At 45.7% G+C, this 13,061-nt stretch overlaps 1 protein-coding gene across 2 annotated transcripts in view; it reads right to left on the bottom strand.

The window, feature by feature from the left end:
• The window catches only part of LOC311221037 (phospholipid-transporting ATPase ID-like), a 69,856-nt gene extending 57,161 nt beyond the window's left edge, over positions 1 to 12,695 (bottom strand). Inside the window, exons 1-2 of one of the 2 annotated variants that reach the window (XM_084304764.1) lie at positions 12,560 to 12,695; positions 5,899 to 5,977 (exon numbers count right to left, since the gene is read on the bottom strand). In XM_084304764.1, coding sequence (XP_084160890.1) covers positions 5,899 to 5,941 — 43 coding nt within the window. In that variant the 5' untranslated portion in view covers positions 5,942 to 5,977; positions 12,560 to 12,695. Of the gene's footprint in view, positions 1 to 5,898; positions 5,978 to 12,056; positions 12,213 to 12,559 lie in introns of those variants that run through there. The other variant, XM_084304763.1, reaches the window with a different exon arrangement.
• Between the last annotated feature and the right edge of the window lie 366 nt (positions 12,696 to 13,061).

Here is a 13,061-nt window from a genome sequence, read left to right as displayed (position 1 = left end):
TATTTTGGCTGTAGGTGCAAGCACACATGTCTTATCATGTGCTGTTAATTCTAGAAGCATTGAGGAAAAAGGGAGGGGAAAACTGAAAAGCTATCAGAATAGAAGTTTTTCATTTCTTGAAACTTTTTTTTTTAATCTTATCTCTGAGCAACTTGTATTAAACTTTCTGCTTCTGCAAAATGCAGTCACAAATCACTGGAAAGAAGGAATGGGATTTGTGCTCCAAGTTATCATTTCACTGCCACTGAAAACTATTTTAAATTATTCATCAGTGGAAACTCAGTATACATAAGTATGGCTTCGTGCCCAGTTCTTGGTCTAACCACTGAGACCAAGTCACTGGGAAAGTGGCTGTTTTCTCAGGCAGACAGATTTAGGATCTAAACCACAGAATAACATCTGGATTTAATAACATTAAACCCGTGCCAAAAATCATCTATAAATGTAACTGGCCAGCCCACCAGCCTCCTCCGTTTCAGCCTGTTGCACGGAAAAGTCCTGCAAAAGGTTAGATTCAAGATCTGGTCAGAGAGTCTGGAAATTTTCTGCTGGTTTATGTTAAGGAGCATGTGCCAAGAGCAATGCTTTAAACAGGCCATTGGAAAGGGTTTGTAGAGATCAGGTCTCGTGGCTCCGAGGAGCAGGAGGTTAAGATCTGCCTGGTTTTGCCAAGTCATATACAAACTAGGGCCTGATATCTCATGCATGAAACAAACACAGCCCAGCTAGGGGAGTGCCGGGGTAACCGAGCTTGACAACAGAGCTGAAACAACATAAACTCTGTAAAAAATAAATAAATAAAAAATCTCTGCTCCACCCTTTAAACAAGTGGCTTCAAAAGCAAGAACACCGTGCTGGATCAGCTGCAGAGACTGGCATCCTGGAGCTGGGCTCTTGCCCTCGGCTTGCCTTGCAGAGGGGCTTTTAACAAAGCTGTTAACCTTACCAGTGCCAAGCTGTAGAAGCAGCAGTACTGTTAAGCTGTTATGCTTCCACCATATCTCCTCTCTCCTATACTGTTGTGGCCTCTACTGTGGGGCACCTCATTTTTCCCTGTGTGATCCAGCTTTCAGTGTCACCTCTCAGCGATGGCACAAGTGCCACCTGGCATGCAGCACCCGGGAGATGACCTGTCTCTTAAAGGCAGAGCATCCCTAGCCCTTATTTCTGGTCTTTGCTGGACTGTTACTCCACATGCACAATTAACTAAGACCTGCCATGGTTCCTTGACACCTCTGTCCTCCCCCTCAAAAAAAAAAAAAAAAGAAAAGAACAGCGGCCATTAAAAAACAACTCCACGGGAGAGGGCAAATCATTACATTAGTACTAGGTAAATAAAATTGCTGCTCCTGGAGAGGTTACTAGGCAAGCTATTAGCCAAATTCTCCTTTCACCTTGAAGCAATAATTGCTCCTTTTTGAGAAAGGACGCACGCAGCAAAGTTCCAAATTTGCAGGCGCTGTACCAGGGCAGAGTCCCCACAGCTAGGTTAAAGACAGCAGGCTTATTTTGTACAGTATATATAATAAAATCTCAAATTCAGAACACAGCTGTGCCTCGCTGAGATCAGAGCTGCACTGAGTGAGCTCTACACAAAAACAAAACCAGCAATCTTTACTCATCCAGCCCAGTGTTTTAATAGTGATCAGGGAGGACATGGGTGAAAGAAAGAGTGAGGTGAGGGGTCTGAGCCTCACAGCCTGCAATATCTAACTCATTCAGCTGGCCTGGGACACAGGGAAAAACTGAACCCTCATCACCTGAAAGTCAACCTGATGCTCTGAGCTACCTGGTGGCACAAAACCAAAGCCCATCCCTGGCTGGAAATGCAGCCAGAGTCAGCCACGGTGCAGCCAGTGTGTGTGTGGCTGGAGGAGAGTGAGACCAGGTGGGACGGAAATGGGAAAGGTGAGGATTACAGCCCAGCCCTGCCCAGAGCAGGCACAAGCCCAGCTGCACGGCAAACAAAGGTATTTTTTATTATCGACTCAAAGGAGGGGTTCTCTGGGACTCGGTTTTGTAAAAACGTGTGTTTTTGAAGTGCAGATGTCCCTTCCTCTGCAGAGCCCCTCTGGCTGGAGATGATATATGCTGGCAATCCCATGCATTTTCATCTCTGAAATGGACTAGCTTGTACTGAGTGTGAGGGATTTAATTTAAAAATCCTGAGGCAACACCATTCAGATACACCACCATAAACGGATTTAGCCTATTCCCTCCTGCCTTCTCCTCCATTATTAAATGAAGATCTTCTTTATCGTATCTTTTTGACTCAGAAGAACTAGAATCCTCCTTCCTCCCGAGGAAATTAAATGCAAGAAACATGCTTTTGTGTTCATGGACTGTGTTTCTGTGCCTGGTACAGAGTTCAGCCTGCTGCTAGCACCAAGGGAATGCCATACAGTTTTGCCAGTATAGGTAAAATATTTCATATGATCCTGGACCAGGTATTAATGCAAGATGAATTTTTTACTGGCATTGCTAACATAGGGCTCTCTTAAGAGATGTGCTGAGATGTCTCTATTTTCATATGGCAGATGCAAGGTCTGAAAGTAAAAATTTTTGAGGGTGAACAGGAATTATTTCTGTTTCAAGTCCAGTAAATGTTTAATGTGATGCTAAAGTTCAAGATTAGATCCTGGCCTTTTGTAGAAACAGTATTTGATATTATCACCATAAGGAGAGAGAAAACAAGAAGAAAGGGCTCCAAAAAGATGCCTTGGTTTGCCCAGAATGTACCACACTTGTGGCCAAACAGGACTTCTGGGACACAGGCCTGGAAGAGGTGCTGGATAACCTTACACCAGAAAGTTCTCCCTCTTTTTTTTTTTTTTTTTTTTTTTCTGGGATGGGACAGCAGCTGCCTTGCCTCTCCCTTCCTCCTTCTCCTGTGATAATACCAGCTCTGGTTCGTCCTTCCCTTCCTCCTCCCTGCAATGTCTCACCCACCTGCCTTGGCTCTGGGCAAGGGCTGGGGCTCACCAGCTCTCAGGAATGCCTTGCAACAGATTATTTCTCAAGAAGCATCTGCATCATTTCACATTTGTTTTCAGCCTACTTCAGAAGGATAAATAACCACTTTAAAATATTTCTGCAGTGGGAATTCTGTCTTCTTCATTTTGAAAAGCTTTAATTTTGGATATATATATATCTCAATTTGATTTAGATTTTTTTTTTTTTGTAATACTAGTTCAAAATAATTTGACCAATATCATCGTGCCAAATAAAGCAGATGAATTAGTCATTTATTTTTATTTTGAAAAAGTAGTCTACCAGTGACTGGCTGGCACATATTATATCCTTTACTAGAAAATAGTATCTCCTAGACATGCTGGTAACACCACAGCTTGACACAATTGCACATGCTGTTAATAACAGCGACGCACAGTTGATAGGAAGTGATGTAAATTCATAAAAATAAATACAGCTCTGAAACAAACTTTGGGAAGTTTTACAATTCACAGTTATTTTCCTAATGGGAAATTAAGTCAAAATAAATATATTTTTCATACTCAGCGCCTGCTGTGGGGAGGTGTTTCCTATTGGAGCTGAATGGGAGTCCCAAAGGCCAGCCAAGCTTCAGGTCCATGGAGCCAGTCTTGGGCTTCCTTCTCCATAGGGAGCTGCTCACCCCTGCTGAGCTCTGCCCAGAGCCTGGTGCACAGATCCTGGTGAACCTGTGCTGAAGAACAGGCTGTCCCCAGCAGCAAGAAGGAAAGCCCAGTGCAGCTTTACAAAAGCCCTGTCTCAATTTATGCCCTTCCTCTCCCTCTCACTGTGCCCCTAGGCTGGGCTTATGGAGGCAAAGCTGCAGAAATGACTGCTCTTGCCTTCAAATTGAGAAGCACTGCTTGGTGTGCACCAGGAAAGGAATTTACACCATGTAACTTGCCTAGTTAAACTGGACTTCTCCTGAAAACGCTCTCCTAATTTTGTTTGTACACGGAAACAGCCACGTCTTGCCGAGGAGAAGCAGCAGATTATCAGTGCTCCTCATGGGAGGAACCCTGAATTTCAGCTGGTGAAGCCTGAGGTAATCCATTCCGTCCTGCAAAAGTCACCGGAGACCTGCGCTAGGGGTATGAGGTTGGTTGCCACCTGGCTTTGGTTTGGGGATGGAAAATAAGCCTTTCATTGGGCAGTTCTGTACTGAGATTCCTCCAGAGGAGGACTAAGGACTCCTCCAAAGACAAAGGTTCCATATACATGTACTACACAGTTGCATTAAAATAGTAGTTCAACCCTGGCATTAACTACAATGAAACATTCTCAAAGAGCAATCACAGCCCCTTGATTTTTTGAGGCTGCAAGGCAAAAGAATTAAAAAATAAAAGGGAGGAAAGAACTCTTTCTGTTCCCTGTTATGGAAGCTCCTCATTCCCTGATCACCTCAGTCTCCCTTATCCTCCTCTGAACTTCTTCCAGTCTGAATTCATTGGTTTTGAACTGGTGATCTAAAGCAGGTAAAATGTGAATACAAATGATCTTTCTCTATAAAACATGTTATTTTATATCTAGGAAGAAATAAGTCTCTTAGACACTTGGTTGAAGATGGGCTGAACACTGCTGTACTAAAACCCAAACACAAGGCCAAGAAAATAATAGATTTTTCCTGATATAGCAACATAATCTTTTTGATAATCAGAACTACCCCCCTGCAAGTGCAGATGCCCTGGGTGGACAGAGGCTCACAGACAAGCCTGTGTTACCTCACCTCCAAAGCCGATAAGGAGAAAGACCTCAAGTCTGGCAGAGATCCCTCCCTTGGGGGCAGTCACCACCTCCTCTTATAAGACTATCAGAGCAGCAAATGGTTGGCCCCGTCCTAACCCCAGGGCTCACAGACTGCCCTGTGCCAGGGAAGGGGAACAGCAGCACTGCTGCAAAAATAAACCTTTGGGAAAATGTTATTGAGTCGTCTGAGCTCAGAGAGGCTGGAAAAAAAAATCTTTTTCATGTCAAAATATGAGTATGGCACTAATCTCTGCATTCATCTGATAGAAGGAGGAATGCCCTGGAAAGGCAAGGTAAAAAGTTTCCCTCTTCACAGCATCTACTGACATGGGTCCCTGGCCAGAGATCACACCCTCATCCCAGGGATGGAGTGATAGATCACAAGGTTTGATTCAGTTACCCCTGCTGCAAAGCCCTGGTGCTGATGGAGATGCACGCTTAGGGACTGCAGGGACCTGGCCCTCTGCAAGGACACATGAGTAGCCCTTCTCTTGGGCTTCTTCCTAGCACACATCTCTAGACAGTTTTTTGCTGGAAACCTTGGTGGGGACTGTGCTGTGCAAGGCATCTGCTCCCAGTCTCCACACCCCTTTGGTTCAGGGTCTGTTTTGGGATGCCAAGTGGAGCTCACAGGGAGGGAGTTGCACGGGGTCTGGCTTCTGTCCCAGGGTTGGTGTTCCCCCTGTGGTCCTGGGCTGCTCTCAGCCTGCACCTCTGTGCTTTGCCCTTCTTCCCACCCCTCATTAAAATGAATACCTGGGCCATTGCAATTAACACATTTCATCATCAAAAGACTGCATCAGACCACCACATAACTTTCTTCTAGCTTATTTTATAAACTACTTGGGAGAGCATTATGCATCACTCCTCCACACCCCCTGCAGGAGATCTACCTAGAAAGGACACCAAAAGCCAGACCATCAGAGCATACAAACTTTGCAGCTTGTTCTGTTTCAGCTGTCCTCCTGTTCACTGGCACAAGGTCTGCAGCACTTCCCCAAGGCAGTATGAAATGCAGGAAAAGCAAACAAAGTGTGTCTTCCTCTGCCTGCTCCGTAGGTGTAGGGCATGCTCCCAAACATGCTCACTAGAGCTTGCACTTGTTTTGAATTTACATTCCTTATGTTTCCACCAGTGGCAATGGTATTACCAGACTTCACTCACCTTTCAATTTCTTCTTTCCAAATTTTAATCCAAATAGAGACATCCCCAAGATTTATTTTAGTCCAACTCCATGGAATTTCTGCAACACAAAAGAGAAGGCTGTTCAATGTGGGTTTCTATCTCCGCAGCACAACACGATGCCACTTATACACATAATTATGGTGTGTTTTAAATGATAAACCTTCTCAGGTCTGCAGGTTGCACTGCATCAATGTGCTACTTTACCTTGGGCATTTTGATCTGTTCATCTCCTGACATGGCACAGAGAAAGGGCCAGGGATGGAGAGTCTAAAAGGAACATTCCTGCTCCTTTGGCCCTATATGAAAAGGAGAAATACCCCCACTGGGCTTGCACCTTCAGTGCAGAGGAACTGGGTGCCTACCCAGCAAGACCAGCCTCCCTGAGGAGGAGGAAGCAGTGGGAAGCACTGGTTTCCTGTACATCTGCTGGTGCTCAAAGTGTGCTGGCTCACACTGCTGTCTGTGGCTGGTCACTCTCATTCATGTTTGGGGAGGACTGGTTTGTATGGCTCTGAACAAAACTTCTCCCCTGCTCACTGCAAGCCTCCTGGCCCCCAAAATAGGCACCAGGAATGCTTTAAGGAACAGGCAGAGGAATTGAGCCTTCAAAAAGTTACATCAAAGTCTGTTGGTAGTGAAACTGTTGGTGTTCCAGGTATCGGACTGTTTGGAGGAGTTTAGTGGTTATGCTGGTGATAACAACATGAAAGACCCCTGAGCATGGGAAAAACCAGCACTGCTTAGCATGCCTGAATCAACATGAATGCTGTATCATTGCTTAACAGGACAGTGGAGCCATGGTGAGATACTTGAGGGAATTGTGATTTATAAGGAGCAAGTTTTCTAGGTGACACAATGAAGAAAAACTTTGATACTGCTCATGTTTCATGGAAAAAAAAATAAAAAAATAAAAAATCTGGATAAAGAACACTGAAAAGAGAGTTCCCAATGACTTGCAGATATGTCACACCATCACAGACAAAACACACCACCTGATTCTGTCTAATTTCAAAGCAGCACTTATTTAAAATCCTATCCTATCTGTGCTAGAGCAAGGCTGTCTAAGGAGAAAAACATAGCAGATAATGGCCATATTTTGGAAACACACAGTTGTGAACGCAGCCCATGCCACTGCCTAAATGCATTCCTGATATATCACTGTTCTGTGACGGAAAGGATGTTAAGGAAAACCCTGCAGCCATTGCACCTGGTGCTCTGAGCAGACATTCCAGCTTGTGATTTCTGTGCAGATAAAACCAGTCTGTGATTCTATGGAGGGGGCTTTGGGCAACCTGATCTAGTGGGAGGTGTCTGTGCCCTCGTCAGGGAGGGGTGCAACTGGGTGATCTTGAAGGCCCCTTCCTACCCCACAAACTGGGGCTTCCTAGAGCACCGTGAGCTGCAGAGCTGATGGTTGATGGCCCTCCCATGAGGCTGCAAAAGGTTGTCTGGCTGTGAGTATTTGATACAGGTACACTGCTGAACTCTGACTTTGCTGTATTTGCCAAGCATTACAGAAAGACTATCCGCAAGTACCAAACCCCCCCCACCTGCGTGCTCAATTGACAAGGGATATAATTTCAGCAGAGGAAAAAAAAAAAAAAGGATGTTTATATACATGGGGGAGCAGAGAAGAGAAAGAGGCTATCAGACTTCTTGCAGCAGAAATAGCATGAAACAGCCAATGGAGTTCAGATCAGGTCTGCATCTCATAAACCAACACCTGAAGCTTCCTTCAGCTCTGACACATGTGTTTTGTTAATTACTGTGATTTTTAAGTCACCAGTTTCAGGCATGACCTCAGTGTGACAACAAGACTGCAACAATACACTAATTTGTCACAAAGGGCATCTTTAATTCCTTCAGTTTCTCGGTGCATTTGATCAGGATTGCATTCATTGAACATCTTTGCTCAGCAGGAAATTTAAGTTATCATCGTGGACAGATTGATACAGCACAAATATCCCTACAGGCTCACCATCCCCATGAAACTTTATCTTTTAGGGCCAACACAGTGGTAATTTTGCTCTATCCATCTGTACCAATTACACTTCCCTTGTGTTGTTTCCATCACACAGATTTATTACAGCTGCTTGTTTAGCTAAAGCCCAGGAGTTATGAACCCAAGCTGACCTGATCCTCTGTGCAAAACTCAGTTCCTGGCTTGCCCTAACCACAATGCCACTTGAGAATGTGTCAGTACACAATGGGCACACACGCAATGCCACTGAGGGCACGACACACCCCTATTGTGTGAAGGTGCACCCTTTATTTTCATTCTATTACAAATAATCTTACTTTGCTTCTTTGTTACTGACTCACACATCTAATCCACATGCTCCTTCAGGTAGCAAACCACACACGGGCTGTAGTGTGCCTGTCTGCAAACAGCCTGCTTTGTGCCAGCACTCCTCAACACTTGCAGGTGCCTGTTGGCAGTCCCAGAGGTCACTGGCCTTCTGCTGCAAGCGTGAAAGCAAACCTAAGCAAAAACCCGTGGTGTTATCCCTTGTGATGGTGCTCCAGGTCCTGCTCCCGGTGGTGTTAGCTGTCACTAGTCGTGCAGCAAGATGAATTATCTCACCTGACCCTAGCTCTGCCTATCTTTTAGTCCCAGGTCTTTGTATTGGGGTTCCCAACCAAAACTGCAGGCTCCAAGAACTTCCCACCTGTATCTATCAACAATCTCCCCAAGGCTATATATATATATATATATATGTATATATATATAATTCTTTTCTGCCAGGTTCTAATTGTAATCATAATTCACATCCCTGTTCACTTTTCTTTATGTCTCCCTCTATTTTTTCAAATTTGACATTCAGTTTCCCTTTCAAAACTGTAACAATGGCTCTTCAGACTCTTACTGCTGATGTGCATTGCTTTGGTTTAATTTTCCTTCTTGCTTTCTGGAAAAATGACGTCTCTCTTATGTTTCATTTTTATGCGGCGCAAAGTACTTCTCAAATTTTGGTGGGGCACTTTCGCAGCCTCCTATTCCTGAGTTAACCAAAAACCCATAAAGTATATGAAAACCTTCCTTACTCAGAAGAAAGACAATTTTCTGCTCGCCTTCATTTTGCCTGGCACCAGCTGTTTTCAGATGCAAACTCCTCAAATCTCCTGAAGTTGTCTTCCACTGGCTGGGTCAGACCTGGGTCAGCCCTGACTGGCTTTTTTGCTGCTCCATTTTCTATTTGATTATTTTCTTTCACTTCTGTTTACTACAGGTACCCCATGCTCAGTGATGAACCGGGGCCCACATTATTTGAGAGAGGTCTTTATTAAGCACGCAGGTCCAGCTCCTCTGCTTAGCAGGACACATATTACTTCCCTGGGTTTCTATAGCAAACTATAGAAAGCCTAGGACTTCTAATGTAAATAGCAGTCCTTTTCTAGGCTTTTCTCATGGAAAGCCTAGAACTTCTAAGCCTATAGCAAAAAAAAAAAAAAAAAAAAAAAAAAAAAGGACATTTAAAACTCTGAATCCCACTTCCTGATTTGTAGACATTCATAAGCTACAAGTAAATTATCCCTTCTCACTACAGAAGGCTTTTGTACCTGCAGTGCTCTGCAAACCAACTAGCTATGGCTTACACTTCTGCAAAGACAATCCACCTGCTTTATGGCTGCTGACAGCTCAGCTGTGGGGCTCTGAACACTTTAACATCCATGGTGAGAGAAGCTACTTGTATGGGGCTTGAGCAGGGAGGGGATGCTTTCTTGCAAATCAGGCTCAGCCTATTTAATGCCTGGGAGACAAGAGCCAGAATCCAGACCTGGCTCACAAATGCAGCTGCAGCACTCCTCCTGCACAAGAGGCAGGTGGACATGTGGGATTTGCAGGGACCACAGTCTTATCCAAAACCATGGATCTCTGAAGGGGATTTACCAACTGAACAAAGGCTGGAGCATGCAGCCTGGGGGTGGACGGAGGCACCTCCTGCATCCACGGCAAGGAGTGGAAAAATAAGGAAAGACATGGCACAGCTGTGATGAATGGAGCACAGATGTTGCAGATGGAAAATATGGCTGGTTTCTTGGCCCCATTTCTCTGGGTGTGGCTACACAATACATCAGATTCAATGATAAATATGAACTATGAAATACATGGTGCTTCTGTTCCCATCACCTTGCTCCCAGACTCTGTGAAATGATCCATGGTAAATACAGTCATTTTGGGAAAGGTTATTTTAATCCAGATCAATGGGTGTGGTTGAGTACAGGCTGAAATTCCTGCCCAAACAGTGGCTTTAGCAGATCTGAGGGGCAGCAAATTGCACACTAATACTAGAATGTACCCAGAGTCCAGGGAAAGTAGGCAGGAGAACAAGATTTTTCTAGTCAGTTTTGCCACCATGCACAGTGTGGTATGTATACATTCTAAATAACTGAAATAGCCCCATCCAGGTAAAAATTTAGAATGCATGTCATACCTTCACTCACCAATTTTCCACAGCAGGTCAGGTTTTGCACTTGAGCATGGTTTGTAATTTTTTTGTTATTGTTTGCTTTTATCTGTATTTAGCTGATCTAACAATCACAGATATCCACAGGGCTTAGAATTATCTTTTTTTTCTTACGCAAAAGTACTGAATATCACACAAAAAATCCAACAGTTCAGTATATGAGAAGGTACATCCCAAGCACAGGGCTTGGTGACAGGCAGTGTTCAAGACTGCCCATGCTGCCAAGTGGTCTTGGTGGAGCAGTGCTCTTAAACACCATGAGATGAACCAAATCCAAGTCCCCAGGTTTTGAATGCACATCACTGTAAACTGGACTTGGAGGTACAACTGGGAAAATACAAAAGGTTTAAAATGCATTAGGTCCCCGAACTCCCTGTTGTTGTTGTTTTTTGTTTTTTTTTTTTTCCATGCCCGGGTTGTGCACCTGCTAAGGGGGTGCACAGCATCAGGCAGTAAACCAAGAGGTCACCTTCACTGCTGGGTATCAGAGAGGGACACAAGGTTGGTGCAACGCTTGCTAATGCTCTGGCAACAGCAACGCAGAGGCCTGGCACGCTTGGCATGGCCTGGCCTCGTAATGTGCCACATAAAGCCATGTTTGTAAAGGGCCTCCTTTAAAGGCTTGCTGTGTTAACCCTTTCAGCCAAATTGCTCAAATTTTGGTTCCAAAGAGTATGATGCATTTGCTTTCCCCTTTCTAAAGGGAACACTAAAATTTCATCTTTTAGAAATAATCAGCACTAATCATCTTTAACATCAATGCACACTAGCATTTGTATTTCTACACTTCGCCTTACATCCCCTCGTGTTAGAACTCCACAAAAACAAAACAGGGAGCACCACGTCTCACACTGCTGCCTGCTCTGCCGGTGGGAAATGCCAAGGGCGACTTGCAGAGCAGGCAACTTGCAGAGCAGGCAACTGAGATGTTTGTTTTTAATCCCAGAATAGCACTCTTTTAGAACTGAAATGGGACTGGCCTGCATTCAACCACGAATAAGTTTAAGAAACTAAAAATGATCACTCTTGCCCTCAGGGTTCACAACAAAAACAGTGGCTTGGGTTTAAATCTAGTCACTTACTGCACAGGCTTTGAAAGTATCCCTGAAAACTCCCCAGCTCATTAAATACCTGAAGGGGTGTCTGGGATGAGGTGAGCTAGCTATACTTGGGTTCTGTTTGCAGCTGTATGTACAGAAACCCACAAAACGGTGTGCACACCAGAGTGCTGCTACCCCCTCCGCTCAAACGCGCCAACGCAATTAGCTGTAATTGCCGGGAAGCAGCCTCGGTCTGTTATCTGCCACGTTTTAAAGCGACGATCCAATATCCTCCATCTGTCTTCATTAAAGCACTCCTCACACTGACACCCGAGCAGCCAAAACCTGCTTTCTGGCCCGCTGGGCGCAGCGCTCGGGTTACGGTGGGAGCCGAGCGGAGGGCTGGGGACAGCGGCAGCCCCTCTCCCCCCGCAGCCTCCCGAACAAAGCAGCTTCCCCGCACGGCTCCGCTCGCTCCACCCCGATGTCGGTCGCCTGGGTGAAAAACCTCAGCCCAAAGCGCTCCGACTCAGCTTTGCGAAGCTCCGCGGGTGGCAAAAGCGCAAGTTTTCTGCCCCGAAAGCTGGCAGAGGGAAGGGGCGAGTCGAAGGGAAGCGCTCGACCTTACCCTTGAAGGCTTGCAAAAGTCACACCAACAAAGTTGCTGCCCTCCATAGCACTCGCACACGCTCCTCTGGTCTCATTCACACGCAGCTCTGTCCCCTCCCGGGACCAGCAGCTCGGCTCATAGTCGCGGCGAGGACGTTCATCTAAGCAAGAAAAAGCTTCCAGACGCTGCCGGGCATCGTGGGCTCACCTCCCACCCCGCAGGACGTGGAGCAGACCCACTCTGCCATGCAAAGTCCCGGTAACTAAAACTTACTCTAAGTTCCCTACTTCTTACTTCAGTCACTGGGCTTGGCGCCTTGCCAAATCCTTCCTTTTTTTTTTTTTTTTTTTTTTTTTTTTTTTTTTTTTTAATTCTGTTTCCTGTAGATAGGGAGAGTGTAGCGGCTCCCTTAAAAATAAAATGCCCAGCACAACGTGCTGTGAAAGACCACAGCAGCAGGAGCACAGAGGGATGGGGCACCCTGCGTGAGTCTGGAGATGACCACTGGTCTCCTCACCTACCTCCTGTCGGCGCAGAAACCTTCAAACCACGAGGGTAAAAGAGTCCAGCATATCAAATTGCCTTAAAAAAGGATGAGCTTGGTAAGGGATCCATCTCCCAGCAGCAGCCCCTCTCCGTAACGCCAAAGCCTGTCAGGGTTCCTTACACCCAGAGAAACTGCCCTACAAGCCGATCCCAAGGCTCCACCTCGTCCACTTTCCAACAGTTGTGAGCAGCAAAAACTCTGCAGGGAGAAAGCCTCATAAAGCACGATTGCATAACTCAACCACAGGGCTTCCTCCAGCCCGTCGGAGGATCGCCTTGGCGCCGAAACATCAGGGTTTGCTCATCCCTGGCAGTGTGACCTCCCCGTGGCCACTGGGACATGCGCATGGCCTCATCACTGTCTGAGGACCCTCCTCACCCTCAGCAGCCTCCCAATATTCCCGCTTGTTCCCCTCCCACCATGAAAAACATCAATGTTTTTCCCCCAGTTATAGGGCCGCTCACAAGAGAGTGTCC

Source organism: Netta rufina, assembly GCF_964035555.1.
Source record: "Netta rufina genome assembly, chromosome: Z".
Lineage (NCBI taxonomy): Eukaryota > Metazoa > Chordata > Aves > Anseriformes > Anatidae > Netta > Netta rufina.
Note: the sequence above shows the minus strand (reverse complement) of the source record. Positions and strands in the feature narration are given on the sequence as shown.